Source organism: Homalodisca vitripennis, chromosome 3 (genome assembly GCF_021130785.1).
Source record: "Homalodisca vitripennis isolate AUS2020 chromosome 3, UT_GWSS_2.1, whole genome shotgun sequence".
Lineage (NCBI taxonomy): Eukaryota > Metazoa > Arthropoda > Insecta > Hemiptera > Cicadellidae > Homalodisca > Homalodisca vitripennis.
The window spans coordinates 112,813,521-112,841,331 of NC_060209.1; the positions used below are offsets into that span (position 1 = coordinate 112,813,521).

Sequence of the window (27,811 nt, forward strand, 5' to 3'; positions counted from 1 at the left end):
CGATCTTAACTTTTCTCACTTAAAACAATGTTATAGGTACCTCAATCATATCTATCTTGTTTAATAGTAGCAAAAGAATCCTAAACTAGTGTTTAATTTCAAGGATACGATATCCTTTAAATTTAAATTTAATTTTAATTTTATCCTTTTTATTTATTTTATGTCGAGATGCTTTTGGAAATTATGTTTAGTGTATAGCTCTTATTTTCAAAATGATTCGCCTGCATAAAAACTGCGAGGTCTTTTTATCAATAAATAATGAAATACAAACCATTCGCATCTGTGAAAATCGGGTTTTAAAACTATAATATTTCAAACTCAATAATAAGTCATTCAAATAATAGCTTTCTATTTATGAGATAAAAAAAATAAATGTGGCTGTAACGAAAAATGACTCCAAAGGAAACAGTAATAAACCATAACAGACATAAAAGTATTTGCAGTGCAAAAAAAATTTTTGATAGTTGAATTTTAAAAAATTGAACAATTATTTAAGAATACATTACTAACTAAACGTCTCATTTATATTATTGGAAGTTTCAATTCACCAATAATATCTTTTTAAATATACACATTTCTTGCGGTATTTTTCATTAACAGAAGTTGTACGTTGGCCATACTGTGAACGAAGCAATTATATTGACCAGCTGGTGTTTGCAACTCTTTTTGGTCAGTATAGCCAATACCAGTACCTTTATAGGCAATTTTAGTAAACAGAGTAATATATTTTTAGGGTGTATACTTGAAATTAACATAATATTGTAATTTTGTTTCTAAACTACTGTTTCTTTCTATCATTAAAATACGTCCTGAATCTTTTAAATAAATCCTTTTATAAAAATTATGTACCTGTCCCAGCCAATACTCAATTGTTCAAAATCTGAACATAAATACCAGTAGCAACATCCATATTCTATCTCGTAACAATACAATGAAGATTAAACTATACCACACTCTAGCAAAACAAAGCAATAACATTTCATATAATGCTCATAAAACACTTGCTAATTGTTATGTATTAAGTACCCATTATATTTTTATTACCAATTATACAGTACCTTAATTAATTTAAGGATCTGTAACCTTTTTTAATTCTTAAAATTTCGTTTGAGGCACAAAAAATAAAGTCTAAATTATTTTTCTTTTCTGAATCCACATTGAAAAGAAACGTTACATATCACTGTAACACATAACGAGGTTAACTTCATAAGTTTTTTATTTACTTTATTTTTATCTTAATTTGTATTATTATTATTATCTTCAATAATAATAGGTGCCTATTATTATTAAATTAATCCTTGATTTAAATAAGCTATTATTGTCACAAGTCGGATTTATATACTATTAAATAAACTCGTCGCTTGGCTCAATAGGCATCAAGAAACAAGAGTACGAAAATATATATTCCGCAGAATTTATATACAGGAAAAACTAGAGAATTAGTTATCAATATTACATTAAACCTCATTCATTGTCTGCGCAATAAAAATATATTATTATAATTATTTAAAATGTTAAACGAAAGATAAGTTCTATCCACATTTATAAAAATTAAATTTAATCAGGTCTTAAAGTGACAACTGAACGAGTTTTAAGTTAATAAATACCTAGTTTAATTATTTTCTGTTTAAGATACAACTGAGAAAATCTAGACACTTTCAGGGTATTTTAGATACTTTTAGAGGTTCTGCGTAATACCACAGACAATGGATACGTTTCTATACGTGGTAATACTTATAGATGGTGGCAGCATTGTTCTTAAGTAACCAACCAGCAAACCCTCCCGCGTTGGCATTACGATTTCGTTTGTGCCTAATTTTGGTATCTATAGAGTAGTGAATAATTGTTTAGCCTGTTAATTCATGCTTGTTATCGTATTAATTTGTGAATTGTGTATGAAGTTCTTTTCTTACTGCATCACTTACGAGTGCTGCAGTGATTAATTAGGTAAATATTTGTATACACATAGTTCTAAATATGATGTAGTCATTCAAGCTAGGGATAGGAAACGCCTTTGGCCTCTGTGTTTTTATGTGTATAAAATAACTAATTAGTGTTAAAAACTGAAGATATCACGATTTCAATACATAGCCTAGAATCTCCTGTCAAGCTGTTGTAAAACATTCATTTTAAAGTACAAGGATTCATTTTAACTTATTCAACTATATTCAGCCTCAAAGTGATTTTTATAGAGGTTTTAACTTGGAAATTTTCCATTAAGTTGTGTGATTTCACTAAATAACTTATTCAACTAATAGAAACGCTTATTGGTTTATTTTATGATAATATTTATCATTTTATCATAGAATTTATTTCTATGGGTAGGCCTATTTGTGCTATGTTTAATACTAAGTTTGGTATAAATTTGCTGAGTACAAATAGCCTTAGTTACTGAGGAAGGTAGATTAAAAGTCGAAAATTATATAAAAATAAATGTAGGCCTACTTAATTAATAGCTCAATAAGTTGAGTATAAGTTGTTGATTGTCATTTCTGTGGCCATTTAGATACATTGTTTTGAAGTTCTTTTAAAAAGATAATATTACTATGTGTTTAATATTAATTGAGTTTATATTAGAATCAAGTTAGGTAAATTGTATATTTGTCAGGAAATCTAAGCTATCAGCATCTAAATAAATATGGTCACTGATCCACATGGTTGTTATACCATAAACTTTGTGGTAGTGCTAGGCCTATCTCAAAGTATAAATTGCGCTAGGAAATGAAAAGATGCAAATGGTCCTAAGCTAACCTAGATTTCTGAGTTGTGTCTGTATTTATCGGGTGTCCCACGAAGAGGTTCAAATGTTTGACTTTCTATTACAACTTACCCATTTATGCATCGAACATCAAACTCTACACAATTCATTAAATAGGTTTAAAAAATATTCTGTGAAAATTTCAGCTTTCTAGGAATTTTTGAAACAAAATGGTGGCATTTTGAAAAACTATACTTTACCAACTTGTTGGAAGATTGCTTGATCCATTTCTGGAACCATAAAATGATGCAAGACTTGTTCTTTTAAAACCTGTTCATACCCATTCTCAGTCATTACTGTCTGAAATATCTTAAGATAGCACCCCATTACAACTGACAGCTGCCCAAACAGTAATTTCTTGATTTGTTCAAAAATGAGTGAATTACCGGTATTGTAACAATTAAAATCATTCCTATTTACATCACCATTGTGGTAGAAAGTGGACTTGGCTGAAAAAACAATTTTAGTATGCCCATTAGGATCAAGCTCATGAAACTCAATGATACGAGAACAAAATTCCACTATCCTGTCCAGATCATCTTCAAGAAGATTATGGACTAGGTGAGTGACTTTTGTTAATTTTAATTTTGTTGTTCATAATTATTGTCTATACTGAAGACTGGAAAACCAGTTTCAAGTTCTACCTTCCTTAGTGATTTGGGTTTACAAAGAGTTTTCCCTCTTCGTTATTATTGATTGCTAGGTGGTTCAATTCCTGGGTAGGTAACCTGAAATTGTCTAATTGCTTTTGTAATGTTGCCAGAAAGCAATAGGCCACACACAAAACTTCACTATTTGTTCAACATTAAAAGCCAATTCCCAAACTTCAATATCAGTAAAACTGTAATGTAGGAGGTTAGGATATGTTTTTATAACACAAGCAATATTCTTGAAACAGCTGTTTTGAACAATGAGCATTATTAGACAGCTGTTCTTTAAAACTGCAACGCAGTAATCAAATAGATAATTCAAGTAATGGAATTTTATAAGAAGCAAAAAGGTAAAATTTTCAATATGTCACCATTTTATTTCTACAATTATTAGAGAGCTTTAATTTTCACAGAATATTTTTAAAACCTACTTTATTAATCGTGTATAGTTTGGAAATCTTCAGTGCATAAATGGGCAAGTAATATAAAATCAAACGTTTAAACTCCTTTGTGGAACATTCTATATGTTATGTGAACATGTTACATAGTTATGTGGGAAAATCATAGTCAAAACTCTAAGCTACTATGTATACCAAATTAAAGGGCTGCAATATAATAAGCAGCCACCATCATAATCGGATCATGATGTTGAATCAAATCAAATCATCAATATTCATGACGATCTAAAAGATTGAAAGCAAAATGTCATACCGATTAACATAATAGAGATATTTCAAAGGCCAATTTGGTGTTGATAGTTTTCAATCTTAGAAAATAATGTGAAAAATATTCATATAATTTACAAATTAAAATATAATGTATAATTACGACAAAACCAATAACCTTTACTTACCTTATGTATTTTCAAGGATAAATGTGACTGCTTGTTAACCAAAGAAAACACGTACGTCACTGTTCTTGCCGCCAAAGGTCATTAACGAAACACATGATAATAATTTTGAATTTATTTCTAAACACGTTAGAATAAATTTTGTAAGATGATATCAAATTGAATTAAGTTTTAGGTTTTAAAAACGTAAATATACTTAGAGAAGCTATATTTTTATATGTAAAAGATATGAGTTTGTTTATTTATCATGATCGGCAATGCCATTTCTGAGACCAGGTTTTAAATATTTCTTTGTAGCTCTCCAATTTGATCAATAGTTTGGGTATTTATAGAATTTAATGAATCTATGAAGTTTCTACTGCGGTTGGTCATACAGTACTGTACACAGTAAAATGGTCATAACGTTTTGTTTTTACTCGAAAATAGCCTTCCATAAATCAGTAATGATTGTTGTTCCAGGTTTAACATGTTTCACAATTAATGGAATTAGTGATTCTTGTAGCCATTTAAAACATTGCTTAATGTTTATAAAAACATCTTGAGCCAATGCATGCATATTGATTGCCATTTTTTTTGTCATTCTCACTAGCATTCCCTTGCATAAATGAAATAACAACAGCTGGTAATGACGTCACTAGTCTAAGTAAAGAAAGCTGGCTTAATTATGAATACAAATATCGTATTCAATAGTATTGATATTTAAATTTGATAATCATCATCCCGATTGTGTTTGTGGCCGCTTATTATACTGTAGCGTAGCCGATTAAAGAAAAGGTAAACAAAAATACTACTAGAGTTTTAATCCTACTAGAGTCAGTCATAATTTTATGTTTTACCATAGCCTAGTTAGTGACAGATGGCCTAACCATTTTTCATGATCCCTCATTCTACAAGGTAGAGTTCAGTCAAATTTAAATCACAGATTTAAACTATTTGGACTCCCTTATGCACAGTATATTAATCTGGACCTTGTTTATTGAGAACTCCGGGTTATCCAGATCAGTTTTACAGAATGGTAGGAGTCCAATTATTTGAAGAATAAAAAGTTTTGCAGCATAATTTGTTTTTTTTTTAAATCATGTTTGGTGCCCAGATTAATCCGTACAACATAACAAATTAAAAGTTAAGCCTAACTAAACCTATCACTTGAGAGTTTGGAAAAATGTTGGTATTGGTGAAAATTTTTGTTTGTCTTATAGGAAACAATGTGATCAATTGTAGATAGTAACAAGAAAATCATAGAACAAAATTCTTATTTGACCTGAGTACAATCAGATATTATTTTATCTTGTCAAATAGTTGACCTAGCACATGTAGCTATAGGCTTGAAATTTTTCATGCAACTTCAATGAAGCCTGTTACATGACTTCCTGCTATAATGATTGTTGAGTGTTATTGAAACCTATCACTCATGATCAAATATCAATTTAATTTCTGTCTGTCTGCATAACATATTGAAAATGATCTGACCTAGACTTTAAATTTTGCATATGAAGCTTTATATCTATATAATGAACATCAAGTTTGATGGTGCATTTTACTCTATGGGATTAGGCTGATTGTGAATAAACAGTTTTACATTGGTCTTTTGTGTAACCAGTTTGGCAACCAGTAAATCATAAAATAAACAAATTTGTTAATAAAGGGAGCTCAATAATGGTGTAGACTTTAATAAGCGGCCTACACTTGTTATTCGGTTGTTTTTATCTAATGGCTTAATGTTTTAATCTGAACGAAGGATTAATTAGATACTACAATTTACGTTACTTAATTTAAGCATATGATTTCAACTTGTTAGTTATAGTAATTTTAATGTAAACAATAAACATGAAGAAATAACTAATATTTTGAGACTGAAAATGGCGATGAATATGAGAAAAATATGTGAGATATTTCTCACAAGTGACAGATTTTTTTAAGTGGCTTCATCATGTGGGTTTGGCTCTTGGTAACCCATGGGGAGAATTCTTTCCTCCATTTCACAAAAGCGGTTACTCATTGATATCAAGCTGGGCAAGTTGTAAATATTGTAAGGTTTCTTTGATATCTAAGTCTAGGCCATAGTTAATTTTGTTGTTTTGTAATGTTAGTGTTAAATTTATGTTTTTTAAATTTTAATGTACGAGATTCTTCTTGTTACGGTAATTTATTTATCTTATTTTGTATGATTTTTACAAGTCAAGTTGGATAATATATCCAATTGTTTGATAAAACCAATCGAAAAATGAGTGTAGGCCGCTTATTATAGTCTCCCCTAATAATGTAGCAATTTTACATGTGGTATTTGGTGGATTGGTTGCTAAGACTTTTGTTACATTCTATCAACCTTTAATGCTCAGTTGTCTCTGTATATTTATATATAGTTAGACAAGATAGATGACTTTGTAGTATCACTAGAAAAAGGAATACGACATTTTCCAATATATAATTTTTTATATATTTATATAAAAAATTATATATAAAATTTCCAATATATATTTATATAAAAAATTATATATTGGAAAATGTTGTATTCCTTTATCTAGTGATACTACAATAAATAGTTATTCCAATGCTCCAAGATTCTACATTCTACAAGATAGATGACGGTGTAGATTTCTACATAGCATTTGGCTGAGTATTAAAAAAAGTATATAATTCGTGGTAATATCGAGATTGAATTGAGCTATTCCTGGCCTAATTCTTATTTATTGAGGTGTAATTAAGATCTAAGATTGTCATTTTTTTGCATTAGTCCTCAGAAATAGTGATATAGGGTGGGTTGAATAAATGGATATTCTTCCCAATAACTATAGGCTATCTGATCTCAGAAATGATTGTAGACATCTTGCTTAGTCAGGTAAGGATATACCATCACTCTCTGTTGTATTATATCTCAGACGTATATGTTTTATGTTGTCTTTAGATATTAATACAGCAGATATTATGAGGTGCAGATATATGGATTTCTCCTAAAAACTTATTATTAATGAGGAATGCATGGGGATATTTTAGTAAAAGCTTCATCCATTTTAGAGACTTCCTGAGCTTCTGACCTTGAGTCAACAAGATCGGAAATGTGGCAGAAATGATGAATTTCTATGGTGACCATCTCTGGTCTGGAGATTCTGAAATACATGACAATTGTCAAAATGGTTCATTCTATATAGTTCAACAGCATTTCTCATTAAGAATAGGTTATGCAAGATGAGCAGCAAATGTAAATTATAGGACAGAGTCCAGTTTGTTTGTGTTTAGTTCTGTAATGTTTGAAATGAAATTCAAATCTTAGCTTCTCTCTTATGAAGATCTTGTTAACTAGAATGTAATAGGTACTATTCTCTAGTACAAAATCATTTCTTCGTTAAAGGAATACTGCTATCAGAACAAATCTATTTCAGGACAAAGCAAACATTTAATGATCTCTTAGTCAAGTAGATTTTGTATTGATTTCAGCTGAATATTTATTTTAAGGTTATTTTACATGATGGTCTCAAACCCAAGTGTTGTCAGGCATTGTATGTTTCCTAGATACTAAACATTTATGTATTTAATAAAACAATAAAAAAATTAAAACATGAAATTTTTGTGAGACCACTTTTTTATTGTATTTTGAGGATATTTTACAGTTGGTTGATTTTTCAGAAATCCTCTTCAAATTTTAAAATCTAGGGGTATTAATCGTTATCTTCATCTGATGGTTGGTCTTCAAATAATGACCCATCCAAAACGAATAGAAAATACCGACACCCAGAGTAGGCAATAAAGAGGACCATAAATGATAAAGCTCTTGCTGCTGCTAATGCCAGGTAGACGACAACTCTCATGGCGATGACTGCTCAGAAAATTATTTCTTATTTTGTGAGAGATTTGACTTTGTAAATAATTGAATTCAAAGAAGAAATTTACATCATTTCATCAATCACTTCTCTTCTCTCTGTGAAAATTTTGCTGTCTTAAATTTTGTCTATATAATATGTTGGTATAAAATACATTTGTTAGAAATACCTGTTTAATTTTAAATTTTGCACTGAAATTAATTACTTTGGATTGAATAATGTGTATCCATGGCAGTTGTTTCTGAATACTTTTATTTGTTTCTTTATAAATTTAATATGGTTAATAATTTGATGTATATGAAAACTAGCGCGATTATTTGTTCTTAATCAATTTAATATTCAATCCTCATTTAAATGAATTACTCTGTTTTGTTAATAAGTATTTTCATCTTGAACACTTTTTCTGATGAACTGAAATAAAATTGAACTAAAATCAATGACTATAAATATTATGTAATTTGTTGGTTTGGTTGTTTTTCAGACTGAGGAGTATTCAAAAAGTATAAAACATTTTGTCAGCAAAAGAAATTTAATCATCTGGAGTTTTAATACTCTTATAGGCTACTCTTCAAAATTATGTTCCTAGTAGTCCACACAGTTTTATCATACTTCACGGAAACCCCTCTGGAATGTGTTATATAGAATAGAGAATAGTGTTCAGATAGACAGTAGCATTAGGTATATTTTTTTTTCTTTATTCAAGTAGATTCCTTTCAGAGGCCAAAATAAATAAAAGGTCTTATTGGGAGCCAAGTCAGGGGATGTAGGGGATTTCATGAAACAACAGGCATTTTTTTTGTGTGGCAAGGGAAGTCTGAATAAGACAATCAAAATGGGTGGGTACATTATGGTGATTACTGTGTGCAGATCCGGTCTTTGCATTGTACAGCATCACAAGTGTGGTGCAGAACTTCCAGCTAATATTACTTAGTGATGGTTTTACCTTGTGCATACTATAATGATACACCAACCTACAGGAGTTGAAAGCACTCAATCTAACCTTGACCAGACTGTAGACCTGCTGAGTTTTTTGGCATCAAGATGATTATGGTACTCCATAAGTTTATGCTTGCTTAAAGACATTTTCATTTCGGCTTGTTTTAGGATCTGCCTGGATGTGGTTCATTGGCAGCCATCATTGTATTATTCTTTTGTCTGAATTGCATATGGTATTGTCCCCGAAAGCCTGCCCGCTGAATCTTATGAATGGTTTCTGCTTCACCTAGCTTTTGGCTACATGTAATGCTATATCACTGCACAGTTTCCTGTAATATTACTATTTAATAAAATCAAAGTAAATTTCCTCTCTCTGGTTGACTGGTACTCTCTGCTGGCACCAGTGCACAACTATATATGATAGTTGTCCCCAAAACTCCACCAAAGCATGCCATCCACGCTTCATTTATTTAAGCGTAAACAAAAGAAGGTTTGAATATGTTAAACACATGTCATATTCTTTTAAAATGTTTGATAACAAAAAAGTTGTATTATCTGGAGGCCATGATCTGTGCTGGAATCTGGATACTATCTAGAGCGAAGTTTTTCTTCTTTCCCAAGAAGTGCAGAGTGGCGCTTAAAGCCAGGGGTATTTCCGATCGGTACTTTCATGACCTCAGTTTATGTCCCCAATTGTCCCAACTTTTTCGACGTTAGATCATGTTGAATGATTGGGCACATGATCTGAGGTGGAAATGCCCTTGGCCATCAAATTATGCTTTGATGGTGCTACCCCGCACTTCTGGCATAAAAAGAAAAGCACCCTTAGAGATAGTACATAAATTGATGCTGAGATGACGTGAGCGCTGTTAAATTTAACTTTTTATATTTGTAATACATACATACATATTTGCCTACCTATATAGTCTAATAACAAATAGCAGATAGGGACAGAGTGGTCTCCTCACTGACACCGCTTCCTGTTGGGAGACAGAAAACAAGAACCGATAATCATAATTACATGTAATTTTCACATTAAGTCAATTAAAGTCTTTCTAATAAATGTAGTTTTTTAGTTTCATGGAAAGAAAAACCCTTCAAAAAAATCGTGGCCTATAGAAAATGCCAAATTATAATGCATTATTGTGCTTAAATCAAATCTTCATACCGGCTTTTAAAATTGACTATCCACTGTATTATTTTTAATTTTCGTTATATAAATACAGAATAAGCTATTATGTTAAAAAGTCACATGTTAATTCCTCATATAATTGTACTCAGAATATTTACACATATATTTATTTTGTTATTTGTTTGTTGTCATCATGGTTACGCGTAAGACCAATATAACAATATTTGCTCACACTCAGGCAAATCCCAGAAAGTGATATGCACTATCATTGAACTCTGTATTGGTTTTTTAGAAACGAAGCCTCACGCAAAATTTCTAGTCTGCAAGGAAGTTTGTTTTCGAGATATCTTGCTAACAGACAGACACATAGCTAAGCAGAAATACAGAAGAGACTTTTTTGTGCCTCTTGTGTGATAGACTGTGTTAACGGTCAGCCTGAAAATATATTTGACCAATGATTTATTTCCTTCTAAATGAAACTAATGTATTAAATCACTATTAAACATTTTCGGTACAGTCTAAATGGTATTATGTATTTTTTTTAAATTTAGTTTTAATACAGTTGTAATGAAATTGTTTCATCTATTTGTGGATTACATAGTTGTGCTTTTGTGTTTACAGAGCATAGGGATTTCCCTAAATATGATTATATAATGTGTGAGGGCATTTTATTTCATTGAGGTAAGCAAGTATTATTTTGAACCTAAGTTCACATAATTTTGATAGAGGAATATACCCTGGATGAGTTACCAACCCCAGAGGTGCTTTTCTTGATGGGAGAAATATAGTAGTTATAAGAAACTGCAATAACTTTGTACTGTGTGGAGACTAAAAATTTCTAATTAAATGTAGAATCTGCACAGAGAGAGGGCTAAAGGCGATAAAAAATCTGGATTAAATTTAACTCTAACTCTGGAGACAACAATATTTAACTTTCCTTGCCTGAGTGAATAGGTAGAAAATTTCAAGAGTAGGCTAATTGGGTTTTATTTTTATATCTACCGTACTTACAATTCTGTAAATTACGTACACATGCTTTAGGATTTGTTATTAAAATATGAAAATAGTGCACTTTATGAATATCTGCTGCTGAAGAAAGATTATTCCTGCATTATTATGAGAGACATACTTAATGATTTAATTTTGATGAATGAACTGGCAGAGAGTATAGTATTAAATGATATGTAAGATATCAACCAGATATAAACTCTTTAATTGTTCAGTTTGTGGTATACAAAAAATAAGATCTATTCTGTGAAGATTGTTGATCTTGATTATTTGAAAGAACAAATCCAAACTAAATTATGACTTATGGGACCACCCTGTGTATTTTATGCACAAAGTTTTACAAGACAAATATACGAAATATTTATTTGTTCTGTTTTAGTGTGAGAGGTATGTCTGCATTGGACGAAAGTCTTCTCAGTCTGGAAAAACTGGATCGCACATCACCAGAACTGTGGCCCGAGCAAAGTAAGCTCATACTTCTCTAATGGAATATTTCTTTACATTTTATAATTTTGAAATAAGATTAATAATATATGCTCTTTATCTTAACTGGGTGCAATAATGAACTATTATGGTTCCCCTTCCAAATCTGTAATCCAATTCATGACAATTTTCAATTTTTATATTATGAAAGTCAGTTTCTAATCAATATTTAAATTATGTAACGAGAATTGATTAATATGAAGCTTTCAGTTAATCTGTCTGTTACAGACATATCAACCTGTGAAAAATTGTTTTTGAAAAATTGGAATTCTGTTTGAATAAAGATTATTGAACCAACACACTACTAATATTGTGGTAGTTGATAGTACACAGCGCTACAATTTGAATTTGTCTTCATATTATTTTAATTTTCTTTTAATACACATAGTATGTTTAAACAGGCCTGAATCTTAACACTAAAAATGCATTCAGTAACTAGTGATTAGAAATTGCAATTGTTCCAAAACTATACTTTTATGGATTTGCATACTCAGTGATTTATTTTGGTTTTGTTAATCATTACTTTTGGCATAAAACACTGCCATTTTCAAAAATTTTAAGTTTACTATTTTTAATGTAGTTATCTATACATTTTTTACATCTTCTGTAGTTTTTGAAACAAGCAAATTAACACACACAAATTTTACAATCCTAAGTTCTGCATTTATGATAACAATGGTGGAATATTTTTACTTTTTATGAGGTGGACAATCTGCAGCAAAATTTTAACCTATCACAAATCAGTGCAATTGATGGATTCTTAAGTTTTTGTATTAAACTTGAAAACATCCCGAACATATGAGAATTTAGGAATGTTTGGGATACCAGGGATTTATCTGAATTCCTGATAATGGTAAAAAATGGCAGCTAAAACAAAGAAAATCTTTTTTGCATATGTATAATTATTTATATTTTTGTATTGCAGCATTAGCCTATTACTGATTGTTAAACATCTGTGTGATTCAAACTAAAATAAACCACACTAAAACAGAATATTGCATACAAATTCTTGTAAATGCTGTTTTTACAATAGTTATTATACTAATTTTACAAAAAGTTGAGAAAAGGTTATGTGTTGTGCATGGGCCATTGATTTTGATAACATTGCATAATCAGTGAACCGTTTAGTTTTTCTCCTCAGTTGTTCTTCAACCTCCAAGCAAAACATCAATGAATAACTGCAAGAATTTGTTGAAGGGTAGTGTTATCAGTTCTCCATTGTACTGCTCACCAGATAAACCATTATCAGTAACAAAGGTAGAACTTGAAACTGGAGTTTCCTAAAGTAGTCTTCAATGCAGATATATATTTTATACATATATATATCTTTATTTATATATATATATATATATATATATATATATATATATATATATATATATATATACAGGGGTGACAATTAAGTCTGGAACCTCTTTTTTAATTTTTGAACCACAATAGAAACAAATATCAAAGTTCACACGTGCTTACTGGTGATAGTAAATCACACATCTGCCCAATTACCGACCAGATAATCCCTTTGGGGGACGGTTCACAAGGAGTCAGACAAAATTCTTAAATAGCAGCATAGGTCAAGTTTGGTATCAAATTAAAGGTCTTACTTAGCAGAGTACAATGCCGCAAACTGGACTTCAAAAGGTGGATTCATTCAGTAGTTATAGCTATTTGAATGTTAAAACAATTGAACAATGTAAATTATTAAGTATTACAAGTAAACACCAATTTTTAAGTACCTGTGATCAAAGTAAGTGTTCAAAATGTTCCCTTCCCATCGTCTGGCATTGTCCTAGGCGGTTGTAAAAGCCATCCACTGCATTTTGAAGGTAGTCACGAGGAATATCTTGAGCTTCTTGGACTATGATATTTCTTAAGTGTGCAAAATCTCGAGGCTTAGTACGATAAACTTTATCTTTGAGGTATCCCCAAAGAAAAAAATCCATCGGAGATAAATCAGGGGAATGAGCAGGCCACTCTACTGCACCACATCTTCCAATCCATCTGTGAAGGAATATTGTATCCAAGTATTCTCTAACAAGAAGAGCAACGTGTGGTGGTGCACCATCTTGTTGGAAATAAATTCTTTGAAATTGTCAACCAAGAGCAGCTTGCAGGAATAATTCAAGTGCAGGAATTATCTCATTTTGGAGGATTGCTAGACACGAGTCACCATTTAAATTACCATTGATAAATAATGGGCCCATAATTTGATTTCCTATAATACCTGCCCAAACGTTAAGTTTCTGTGGATGCTGTGTATGACTCAATCTGCCACTTTCACATTCTAACAGTAGTTGTGTTATTGGTAATAATTATTGATTCCTGGCTTTGATTACTACATTGTCAGATGATGGGAGGGGAACATTTTGAACACTTACTTTGATCACAGGTACTTAAAAATTGGTGTTTACTTGTAATACTTAATAATTTACATTGTTCAATTGTTTTAAAATTCAAATAGCTATAACTACTGAATGAATCCACCTTTTGAAGTCCGGTTTGCGGCATTGTACTCTGCTAAGTATGACCTTTAATTTGATACCAAACTTGACCTATGCTGCTATTTAAGAATTTTGTCTGACTCCTTGTGGACCGTCCCCCAAAGGGATTATCCGGTCGGTAATTGGGCAGATGTGTGCATTACTATCACCAGTAAGCATGTGTGAACTTTGGTATTTCTTTCTATTGTGGTTCAAAAATTAAAAAAGAGGTTCCAGACTTAATTGTCACCCTGTATATATATATAAATGTATTTTGATAGATGTTATTTCATTAGACGTCAGAGTTTAGATTTTCACCAAGTGTTTTGGTTTCGGAATGATCAGTGAAAAAATAAGCAAACACCAACAGCAAACCAAACATATATGAACAACATACATTTATCATACCTCTGTGTATAACACTTTATAATCATGCAATTATTTTGTGAATTTCAAAATAGCTATTAATAGTAAAGAAAACTGTATCTCTTAAGAATTCTTATTTATTAATATAATATAAATCGTATAATACTTCCTTCCACCTGTAGCTTAGCTATAATGAAAATTACAGTCATGGATTTAAGATATATTAATTTGGAACATCTGTTAGGCCTGAGATAAGAAAACAAAGTAGCATTATAAACCTCCTGAGGACTGCAGTATGTGCAGGAAGGCTGATATATATTTGATACTTAGGTGATTTTTTAGTTCCCCTATCATTATGCATTACAAGCATGATCAAATAAATATTTAAAGAACAAATAATTTGGATAAAAAAATATATATGTTAATATGTTGTAATAACTAATAAAAAGAAAATCAAGATTATTTTTCTGGCAGAAATTTTCCAGTAAAATAAAAACATTCTCTATTAGTATTAAATGCTATTTTAAAACAGAAAAACTGAAGCTTAAAAGATACTAACTTTTAGATTTCTCTCAACTACATTAGAGCCATGTACTTAATGTTTTAGTGTTTAACTTTTATAGTTCCAGGGGTGTCAGAATACATGTACCTAAATACTACGGCACAGAACAACTTGCCACAACCATGGGCACGCCCACTAGATCAAGAAGATGTAAACCTCCTGACCTGTAAGTTACATGAAACTTTATTGGGTCATCCATCATTAGGAAAGCCTTATCACTAGAGGGGCTGGAAAAATGTCATTTCTTTCTGTCTGTCTCTACAATATCTCAAAAACATCTATAGACTTAAAATTTTACTTGAACTTAATTTTCATTGGAGAAACCTGAGTTCGATGATGGGGCATGTCGCTCGTCGCTCCATAGGATTTGGTTTAGCGTTAGTAAATATTATTACATTGTTCTTATGGGTAACCAGATGGCATTAAGAAAATAGCAAGGTAAATTAATTTGTAAACAAACTGAGTACTCTCAGCTTTTAACATGTTATATAAATTAATAACACATGTAGGCAAACTATTCCAATACATAATATATCACTTTATGGTGACTTGGTGTGTAGACTTTTATTATTTAAACACTGATATTAAACCTTTAATGAACAGAAATGTGAATGTATCATGTGGTAACATATCTTGAGAAAGATTTCATCTGTAGACTTTAAATATTGCATGAAACTCCATTTTTACATTGACAAGAATGAGGTCTTTGATGGTGCATGTCCAATCATGGAATTTGGCAGAGCATAGTTGAAGTCTATCACTCAGTAGGTGGACACAATTTCTCTTTTGTTTACCAGAGGACGTAAACATTTATTTTCCCTATGAATGGCTGTTGTTCTATCAGTCAATGATTAAATGATCTACCAAATTAATATTTTGCATTGAACCTCAGTGAAGCCTGTTACATGAGACTTGGTGCAGTGTACCTTGTGCATGCTATAATTTATTTCATGTGCCTGCTCGATATTAGTAACAATAGCATTTAAAATTATAGATGAAACTTAAAATATTAAAGCTAAACATATGTTTTAATTGATGTTAATAAATAATACTAATTATTCTTAAATATTCTAACTAGTCAATGTGAGGGATATTTGGAAAGTAAATAAAGAACAAGAGAAAAATATTGTGACAAAAATTCATGTTCAGAGTAAATGCGTAAGTAATAAAACCTTTTCACACAAATGCGCCAAATGCACATGGAATTCATGGCTACTTCTCTCAAGGGTTCTGCCAGAAGCCGAGATTTTTCCGAAGGAACTGCCAATGGTGGGGAGCTGCCAGAGGCTGGGACCTGCTAAAGGTCAGAAGGTTCTGGAGGCTGAGAGGTGTAAGAGGCCGGGTTTGACAGAGGAATAGATTTACTGAACGCTGGGACATGAAGGTTCTAGAGTCTGAGAGCTCTCACAAACTTGAGAGATTCCAGAAGCCAGGGCCTGCTAAAGGCTGGGACCTGCAAGAGGTCAGGAGCTTGTAGAAGCTGAGAGCTCTCGGAGTCAGAGAAGTCCCAAAATATGAGAAGGCGAAAACTCTCTGAAGACTGGAGCTTAGAGTGTTTCAGAGTAATTTTAATGTACATTCTTGTGGCATTTACTGCACTTGAGGCGTAAGTTTCAATTCCACCAGGGGGGCCATTCCACACCAAGTCATCCAGGGGGTACGACACCAGCCACCCGTCACATAGATTTTAATGAAATTTATGTATACATAATTGTAGGCATTTATATAGGCATAAAATCCAAAATTTCAGTTTGGTTCTGACAAATGGTTTCCAGGACATAATGTATTTTTAGAAAATTTATTAGCTAAGATTCAGTATTCCTGAGAAACCCATTTTGTTTGCCAGCAAGTGAGAGCGTACACGTATTCTCGTATATTTCCTATGTGGAAAAATGGGACAATTTTTTAAAGCTACAGGCTTCAAATGTTTACTCATATGTACAAAACTTAATGCAGAATCAAAATATAACTAATTAAAATGAGATATTGTTAACTACAATCATCGCCATAAAAATAATTCCGAAACACCAATAATTGGATTTTTCTGAAATTGGAACATCAAGTTATACAAAAAGTTTTGTAGCAAAGATGCTCTCTCTCCCACCTACCCCTATTAAAAGAAATAATCACAGGAAAGAGTATAAATATTAAATTATACTTCAAATGGTAATAATAATATGAGTGGGGCTTTTGTGTATTACCAATTTTTATTACACGTCAAAAGTAAAAAATAAAAATATTTACTCTATATAAACAACACAAAAAATAGCCAAAAATTAAAAATACCTTATGAAAAATTGTTTTGAAAGAGTGCCATTTTTACATAAAATTAAAAATATGTTAAATCAAATGTCTTGTTGGCAGGAATAATGTCCACAGTTAAGTTTTAAAACAATTAAGTCGACTTAAAATGATTACAACAACTTATATTCAGGTACTTACTTGATAATATTTCAACAGGTATAGGGTAGACATTATCAATGTTAAAAAAAAAATAAAAATCATTTATACTGAATTGATTTATGTTGGTCCGATCAAAACTACATTTTTCTTATCTCACACACACTACATTGCACACAAATTACAACAGAAAATATTATACCCCCTATTTTTGTCCACGCATTGTCCCTATTTCTTTCCGAGAAACAGTGAAGTCAATTTTTTGTACGAACGTCCAATAGAGGGTTGTGTTCAGGTGGAATTAAACAATGCATGAACAGATGAGCTGCTGGAACAGGGCACTGATCTTCTTTTTGGGTGCCAAAAAAAAGTTTCCCACAAAGGTTCCATGAGGGTGGCATAAATTTTAGCATCATAATCTTCCTTCAACTTCATTGAAACACTGGATCCATCCTATCCACCCAATTAAATAATTTCATTAGACAAATGCTACAAAAGGAATGAATATTAAGGCTCTAGAGTTGGCAAAGTGTTCTTGAATATTTATTTTGTTTTAGAACATGACATCAGTGTCCTGATCTTAGTCGCTCTCGCTGTAATTACTTCCACTAGTTGCTGGCTTGAAAGAAGTGAAAACCTTCTTTGTTCCCTTAATAGTTTTCACAACTTACATTCAAAACGGGTTTCAAAGAGACTTTCTTTTTTTTTTCAATATCGTTCCTCATTTCAAAAAGAAAAAAAACTAATTTTTTCCGAGAACTGAATTGCACATAAAATGAGTACATTTTCTTCAGCATTTTAATGATTTGGTCTGAATCCTCTGGCACTTTGTAAGTTTTTCTTTGTATACAGTCCCTCTTAAACTGTTCCTCCGATCCCTATCACCAAACATTTTTATCCCGGGGGATACAGCTTTTTTTTTTTTTTTTTTTCATCCCGGTGACGGTGTTGGCATGTGAAGATAGGACCAACTTGCTTGCTACTTTCTTTCCTTCTTTAGCTTCTATATAGTTTCTTTATGGTTCTAAGGGGGGAATTACTATGCTCCTTAGTAATTTTTCTCTATGGTATTGGGCTAGATTTCTTTAGGTATCAACTTCTTGCTTACTTCTAGGAAAGTTGGGACTTGCTGAGCATCTTAGGGGGTACTTAGTTCTCTATCTTGAACGGAATTAAACGATTCTTACAACCTGCTTGTTACAAATCATCCCTTTCTGAGTAAAACGTCAGGGGCCGTTCTTTCTGGTAGTCTCTTGCTCGCAGTTACTTGAGGGGTTAGGAGATGGCTGGCTGGCAGGGGGGGGGTGGGGGGTGTGCTCGTGGGGGGGTAAATGACTCCAAGGTGATGGGGGGGGATGGGGGGGTTGGAGGGGTGTGGGATGGGTAGGGGTTCATGTGGCTGTTGGTAGGACAAAAATGTTTATTTTTCAGCGTATCGTATCAGAGGTTGGGTGGAACTAGAAGGCCTATCAACATTTTGTAAATTAATCCTTCCGTTCCCTCATATAGGTGTATTATGGGAGTGTCTAGTTGCCCATTAGAAAGAAATGTGGACAAGTCAGTGAGTATCAATTTGTGCTACCTATCATGTTAACGAAGCCAATAGCTCGTCAGAGTTGAAGAAGCTAGGAGCTTCTATAAAACCAGTTGGTCATTTATATACCAAACTAGTCACGGAAACACACACACATTGTTCTGGGATCATCCATACAAAAGAGATCTGGTAACTAAATAGAATATTATTTAATTCTTAAGTGCACGTTGTATTCCGGAACAAATGTGTGACACAACAGTATCAGCAATATTACTCAATTTCTGGACTGTCTGTTGCAACATCAGTTTTCCATCTAATATGTTATGGCTGCGGTGTAGTCATAAAAGTTTGTATGAACGCTTCTTACAAGCCATTGGATAAGCTCGACATCTTGATGTATTTTAATAAGTGCATACGGGCGAGGTTACGCTCATTTATTATGCCTGAGTAATGTGGGACTGATAGTCTATTTTGGCCACATGACGTACGGCAGATTCTTGATAGATGTTTATATTCTTTTGATATGTTAGATGGGGGGGGTTGGTTTGGTCTTGGGTAGGGGTCCATAAACATTTTTCGCGAGCGATATGATGTGGTGATGCATGATGAGTAGTCTTGTCTTTTGCAAGTAGTAGTGTGTTTTTGTACACTAACTCTGAAACTGGAATACATGGACGAGGAGGTTCATCATCTTTTCATAAAGTGATTTACTGCTCATCTAGGTGTACGGTAGTAGACACTTTTGGTCTGGCAAGATCACATAATTATGCCCTTTATATTACGAGAATAGTCTGAAACATTGGGTTGTTTAACCATCGCTATCTTGAGTTAGCGGGACCATAATATGATGCAATTTGAACAACTTAAATGACTCCAAATGATAGATTGCACTTCATTTATTGGTCCTCAGACAAAATTTTGCTTAATTTTCAGCGAAGTCCATTAGGACTTCAAGGCTACATCCTTCAATATTGTAAATTCTCCTTTCCTTTTTTCCCTCTTATAGGGTTTTTGTGATTTAGTTTATGAAAGAATGTGGAATGAGTGATTCATTGTTATCAATTACTAAGACAATAAACTCTTGGCGTGGAAGAAGATTGGTCTGCAGCTATCATGTGACCATTCTTTTTTCACTGTGAGAATTAGATTTTTTCCTCATTTTTTGGTCTTTTTAAATATCCTCCAAGTATTGTCCTTAATGGCTCGTTTGTTTTTGGACATTAATCACAACGTTCAGCATATCTGTTCGGACTGTCCCTGTTTGCAGACTAATTTTCTTCATAATATGTATGGCTTCCTTTTCATGCTGATTATGGCATTAGCCAAAAGCTCGACATTTTGGATGGTATAGGCATACGCACAAACGCAATGCCGTGCTTTTGAAGAAAACCAGCCATTACACACCAATTGTGCCACAGAGAGCAAATTATGAAAATCCCTATTTTTAATTTAGATGTTTTTTCTTTGTTTTTGTTCAATTTCAGTTCTATCTAAATTACATAAAAGTAGTCTTTTTTTTAGGTATTTTTTTTGTAACACTAACTCTGTCTGTTCGCGTCCTTAACATTTTTAAGAAAATTCATCATCATCATAGACTGTTTACTGCTTCAATTGTCCTCTTCAGGTAGTTTTGGTAACCTTCTTTTGGTTTTTTTGGCATCGCCAAAATGCCCTTTTCATTACAGTATTCTGAAACATTCAGTTTGTTCAGCTATTTTTCTGCGGGACCATGCTTAGGAGCAATTCTTTAGTAATTTGTATTTTTTTTCCCTTCTGGTTCTTATTGGTCCCAGCTTTTGCTTAATACATCCATTAAATAATCAATATCCTTCAATTTTTTTTCTTTCTTCCTCCACATGAAATTTTTTTCTCGCCCATCTTTTTTTACTCTGAGTTTTTTTTTTAGACTCATTTAGTGAATCACATTTACTTGTAGGACAAAAAGATAGTTTTTTTTTTTCTTTATTTTTTTTTTTTTTTTTTTTTTTTTTTTTTTTTGCCTCATGGCTGAATTTTTTCTTCGCCATCACTTCGAAGACTCATATAGTGAATCATCATTTACTTTAGGGACCTGCATATTGCCTGATTTAACTTTATCCAGGCATATTTTTTTTTTTTTTTAGATGAGCATAGATAAGACTGGAGTTTTCAGAGGTGTCCACATCTAAACCTACACAGAGACTGCATTTAGAACTTCTTTTTTCCACTACTCTTTAGGCATGTCGTAAGATTCTTATGCCAATATCTTCATCACACTACATGAAATGCAGGTTTTTCTCACATTCAATAACTTTCTACAATATTACATGCACGAAGAAGCTTTTCCTGGGACTAAAATTAATGTCTTTATGTTACTCTAACATCTTTCGCCTTTTCTAAAGTAATTACTCTTAAAATCTTTTTTCTCTTTGTCAAAGGTACAGCATGTTTTTGAAAAGGGTCACAGCGACATGATTTTTTGGCTTTTTCAAAATAATTTAAAAAACTAACAAAAATGATAGAAACAAATTTGTGTCATTTTCACTGATACTGATTATTTGTCAGCCAACTACAATGTTTCTCCTACTTCTTCACATCGAAAGCTTTTGAAAAATAAAATGTACACTTTTATCTTTTGTCCAGAGTAAAGTTTATCACAAAGAAGAGTCTGAAAGTTTACCTACTGTACAAATTAAATTTGGTCTCACTTGACATGGTCCCAGCAATTTCTTCAACATGATAAAAATAAACACTTCACAATTAATTTACATATTTATAAAATAAATAAATTAAGCTCATTCATTCATTTAAAATAGACAATTCACAAAAATATGTAGATACACAGAGCACCATGATAACTGAACCACAGAGATCGCTCACATACTGGACAATAGCTTGCAGAGTGAAGTTACTGAGTCATGATTGAGACTTGTGTGTATCCATGTCTCCACAAGAGTAAGTTTCTTTACATGTGTGAGAACATGAATGAATGTTTCAATGTCCCTCCACCAGATTAATTTTTCAAACAAGGCTGGTTAGAACAGGGTCAAGATTTCACCCATTTGGTGGATTGTGTTTATAAAATATTAGTAATTAGCATATAGATGGTAATGATTGACGTTTATGACCTTTAATAGTTTAATAAAGTGTTGTTTTTTTTTTTAATTCCGATCAAATTTTAAAACTTTTTAAATTGTTTGTAATAAAAAATATATAATATTAAATGCTGTAAAGTTATAATTAAGCCAATGCTTTTTAAGGTACAAGTAATTGTAGGCCAATTTATGTTTAGGCCAATAATTATTTTTTGTGTAAAATAATACTTTTAATTCATTGACATTACCTAAATTTTTTAAAGAAACTTAATTTATCTTTTTTATTTGATACACACTTAAAAAACTTAGAACACAATGAATATGTTATATTCACCTTCATATATTATTCATTTCAACAAATATATAATACATTTTTACAAACCTTAGTAATTTATTTTTTCTTGCATCACATAAATATTTTGTATACAATTCACATTTTAGTGTCTTAAAAATTAATTTTTTGAGACTTTGCTAAATGATAAAAAATGTTAATACTCAAAACCCCACTCATATTATTATACCATTTGAAAGATGATTCTATCCTCTTTCCAGTGATAATATACTTTTTATAAGGGTAGGTGGAGAGAAGATTTTTGCTACAACAACTTTTTGTAACTTAATGTACCGATTTCAGAAAAATCAAATATATTTTGGTGTTTATGAATTAATTTTTATGGTGATAAGAAGATAATAAATCCCATTTTCATAGTATTATATGATTCCTGCATTAAGTTTTTGAACATATAAGAGTAAAATTTGAATCCTCTAGCTTCATAATTGATCCAATTCTACATGGAAAGACGAGAATAACGTTGTACCCTCTCTTGGCGGCAAAAATGGGCCCTTGGAAAAGCTGAATTAGCAAAAAACATCAAATGGCCGGTCATCCTCTGGAAACCCTTTGTTAGAATAAGCTACAATTTTTGGGATTTCTGCTTATTTATATGTATATAATTAACTGATGTAAACTTTTATTGAAATCAGAGAACCTTGGGTGTCCAATTCCAACTTTATGGCTGGATGATTATGGCTGTGGAATGGCCCCAGGCCTTATGAACTGCTACAGAAATTTTGTGGCCGGTAAACAATTTGTCCTTGATAAATTATACAGTTTGTTCTTATAATCGTATGATTGACGTTGTAACAGCTGTTAATGAATAAGTTAATATAAAGATGATTTGACTTTAAATTTGATGTTAAGTATTTAATTTAAGTTGCAATACCTCAGTTGCCTCTGTTCGTATTCCAACTGGTTTTTAGTTTGTCTTTGTTGTCGAGAAGCAATGGACAAGAAGGTAGATTAATGAAACAAGACTGGACTTTCACAATACCTAGCCGTTGTATAAAGACTTCAAAATTCATCATCTATAAAATACTTCTCATCTAAAATCACAATATATGTTACACCAAATCCTTTGAGGATTTTGACACATACATAAACCCTAAGAACGATTTCTGGATTTTGAAGAGGCATTGGTTTTCCTTTACGAGGCTAACTATGATTTTGATAAAACATTATACTATGTTTGTAATATATCAAGAGGACAAATCAAGATGCTGCAATCTTGTATAATGTGTAGATAGATGATAGGAGTATGTGAAGATGCTACCTCATATACCTCAAGGAAGTAGAGAATATATTGTATGATTTATGATTGTCAAATATCAAGATGACTATGTAGTTTTTGTTGCATCGGGCAAGTGTTTTTTTTAATATTTTAAGTATAAAGCTTATTGGTTACAGCAGATTCAGTCACTAGATATAGCTGCTTCATGACATCACTATGGTATCATATATTGGGAAATCTCATTCATGTGAAGTTGCAAGAAAATAGTAATTAAAGAAATAGAATTACCAACGGTATTAATATTAAAGTACATAATCATTGATATTTTCAGTAAATGCCATTTGTCCAACCTGATTTAGCCTTTAAATGCTAAAAAGGGCTACCTGAGCACAGTTGTGTTACTAGATTTGACTACATACTAGATCACATCTCATTAGACCACGACAAGAGATTTAGAGGTACATTATAACCATTTATTTATGTGCTTTAGAAAGGAGGTATTTCTGTTTGTTGCAGTTTCGCACCATCCCTCTACTTTATAGCTTGGAATGAACAAAGCTCAAAAAAATTACATTCTTGTAAGCAAATTCTTATAGAGAAATGTGTGCAGGTCCTCTTGCTTGAAAAACTTTAATCCATAAACTTAAAGTTAATATGTGATGAAATTATTAGCTGTGTGATTAACATGAAGCTAATAAAGTATTTGAGGATCATAACAAATTATGTTGGATTTTTTATTTTATTGAGTTTACAATAAAAAATGTCACATTGTGTAATCTATTTAAATATGTATTCAAAAAGTTCTACAAAAGTTACTTCTTAGATTTTTAATTATGTTACCAATAGAATGGAGATTTTTAGTGAGTATAAAACTCTTAACACTCAATTTAAAATGTAGTTTCTTAACAATATTTAGAAACCTTTGTAATAAAATGTTTAGCTTTAGTGGCTTATATAGAAATATATTAGAAGAATTTCTGTCAGTGATTTATTTTTATTCTACAAGTAATTACAAATAAATACACAACATTTGATATAAATTTAAAAAAGAATATAATGAAAAACAATTTTGTTTGCTCATGAAATCAATACATACCAACCGTAACACAAGATAAGCTAAGCACTTCTTTAAATATCTACTTATTATATAAACACGAAAATATGATATTGGATAATACTCATAGTTTCTATATGCGAACAGCAGCAAAACCAGTTTATAGGCAGAAACATGTAGCATATTCAATATCATTTGATTTTATTAAATTTTCCACATATAAGTTCAGAGTATTTAACTTCTTAGTTTTATAATTAAAGTCATCATAGTGTATAAAACTTCACAGCCATGTAAATCTAGATTTCATGAGTTAGTACACCTACTTAAGGTAGCTTTTGTAACTATTTGTTCAGTGAACAGCTTTAAAATCTTAGTACACTGTTTTTAAATTAAGTGGAACAAAAACTAATTTACCTCAAAAACTTGTCACAAGTTTTGTAAATTTTTTTGAGATCATCTAAACATTCGTCAGGTATCTGTTCTAAAGTTCTATATTTTATGTACTGTTAAAACCATTTTTACAAACAAAAAATATTGCGGAGTCCGTTGTATAAAGATAGAGAGGTATAATTTGTGTCAAAACATGTTGTTTTTCATGGGCTATAGAACATAATTCAATTAAGCTAAGTACTATAGTATATGTATTATATTTTTGTTAGTGTCCTTATAGTTTATACGTGAATACTATAGTTAGTTATTCAATATTGCATTTGCTAGTATGAAAACATCATGCAAGATATCCTCCCTGGCATTACGAATATACACACTGTCCTTTTTTCTCTTTCTTGTACCACTATTACTTTAGTAGAACAAGAGTTTAAAATATTATGAACTTAAAGAAAAACAACATGATACCAAGACAACAATAAACTGTGGAGAGGTATAATATCAAACATTTTTCTACACCACTACTATCTGTGATTTTATTCCAAAATATATTGGAACATACAAATAATATACAATACAATTTTCTTTATTGCACATTCTATAAGAATTACAGTGGTGTCATAAATACATAAAAGTACATGTTATTTTTCAGTATGTAAAAAAAATCCTTTAATGAGTAGACCGGACTTTGATCAGCCACTTCTTTAGCTCCTGGTGCAGCTTATTGCCAGTCAGGTCTCTCAGGCAGTCCGGTAGGTGGTTCCTCAGTTTACAGCCTGCATAAGGTTTTTTTCCCAGAGAGTAGTTCGATGTACTGGAAGGACCAGCTTGGAGCCATGACGAGTGTTATAGTGGTGTAGATCATGGTTTTTTATAGGGTTTATTTCATCTACATGCTTTATGGTTTCAAGTATGTAGAGAGCCACCACTGTGAGGATTCCTAGGTTGGTAAAAGCTGATCTGCAAGTCTGTAGAGGGTCAAGATCAGCAAGAATCCTTATAGCTTTCTTCTGAAGAAAAGGATTCGGTTCATGTTGTGTACTGAAGTTCCTCCCCACGCTGTCAAGCCATATTTAAGATGTGATTCCATCAGGGTGAAGTAAGCTGTCTTAGCTGCAGAGAGTCCACCAATGTATTTAATTCTTCAGACGACATATATTCCAGCACTGATTTTTTTGCACAGGTGGTCTATGTGCTCTGTCCATGTTAATTTGTTGTCAAGTATAATAATAATAAGTAGTAATATTATAATAATAACAAATAAAAATAATAAAATACTCATAGACATTTAAAATTAAATTTTGATACCACAGAGTAAACAGTTTCCTTATCAGTATATCATCTTTGATGATGAAAACAGAGTATTTAAGTAAATTGTCAGCTGTACATTTTTTTAACTTTGATTTTATGAATGGACATTGTTGTAGAAATAATATTTTGTCGCTAGCCTTATAGCTCATATGTTTTTTGAGTTGCAGTAGGACTGCCTTGCCTCTAGCCAATTTGTCTTGTTATTTTTATTCTTGAATTAAGCTTACTTTAAATCTTGTTAGTTTCTTGTAGAACTATTTTGCGGTTGTGCTCTATTTTAATAACACGCTTTGTTACAAATGGATCACATGTGTCAAAGTATTTTGCCAGACTTGTTACTCAGTGGTCACTTACCCTGAGAGGCACAACTACACTGTTTGTTGTTGCATGATATAGTTTCTGAGTGATAACAATTCTAACTATTATGAACTGTGCTAAAAAATGTGTAAATTCAAATCTCCAAATTTCAACTGCTCCCACAGCTTCAAGTCTATCTTAAGAATGTTGCCACAGGTCTTTTGAATTTATGAAGATGATGTCTTAATCTATTTCATTATGCCATCCACTGAACATGATACCCAAACTTCTCTAATGACTAGACTACCTAACTTTGGTAGACTACAGAAAGACCCATCAGTCTCAGAGATCATTAAGTTTTAAAAGTTGGATTAGTTAAGAAAATAAGTTAAAGAAAATGTGTATTACATTAAACTTTCAGTTCGAATATATTTTCTCTTAGTAGTGGTATAGTTTTATATATGTTAATATTTTAATGTTTTGAGAGTTTAAATGATGTATTTGTTTTCTTACAGATTACGGAACATTGTCAGTAACAACTTTAATAGCGGAAGTAAAGCGCCTGCATGATATTGCCTATAGATTGGGTTTGGAGGAAGCCAAGGAAATGACAAGAGGAAAATATCTAAACATCCTTGAAAAACGAAAAAGAAGATAACTGATCTCATCTTATACTTGAGATGGATTGTAATATACAAGAAAATTATTACATTATTTCATAGTATATTTTATTTCACATGTTATGTTAAAATATATATAATAATCACTGGTTTGAGATTATTAGATTATTCATTTTTAAATCAATTATTGTCAACTAAGTGTGGTTTTATTGTAATAAATTAACGATTTGGTTACTAGAAGAGTTTACTATTTACAGCTCAAACTCCCCTTAAAATAACTATTAGTTGTATGTGCAAAGTTGAGTAACATGATTCTAGAATGAAAAAACCATTTTGGCTTTAACCCATTGGTTTTTAAATATTGTCACACTGTGCCTCTACGGTTCCATTAACTCCTTTATTATTGGTATAGTAATCACTGGTTTAAAATTATTAGATCATTAATTTTTTAATTAATTATTGTTAATTAAGTGTGGTTTTATCGTAATAAATTAATTATTTGGCTACTGTAAGAGTTTATAATATT

The 27,811-nt window shown here is 31.5% G+C and overlaps 1 protein-coding gene across 2 annotated transcripts; it reads left to right on the forward strand.

Annotated features, from left to right (window-relative positions):
• Positions 1-1,762: 1,762 nt before the first annotated feature.
• LOC124357319 (protein lin-52 homolog) lies at positions 1,763-27,797 on the forward strand. 2 transcript variants are annotated; one of them, XM_046809002.1, is made up of 4 exons: positions 1,763-1,947; positions 11,532-11,617; positions 15,108-15,206; positions 27,181-27,797. In XM_046809002.1, the coding sequence occupies exons 2-4, from the start codon at positions 11,542-11,544 to the stop codon at positions 27,321-27,323; spliced, it is 318 nt and encodes a 105-aa protein (XP_046664958.1). In that variant the 5' UTR covers positions 1,763-1,947; positions 11,532-11,541; the 3' UTR covers positions 27,324-27,797. The 2 variants fall into 2 exon arrangements, with proteins under 2 accessions (XP_046664958.1, XP_046664957.1); XM_046809001.1 differs by having other exon boundaries at positions 1,764-1,947; positions 15,102-15,206.
• Positions 27,798-27,811: the final 14 nt, after the last annotated feature.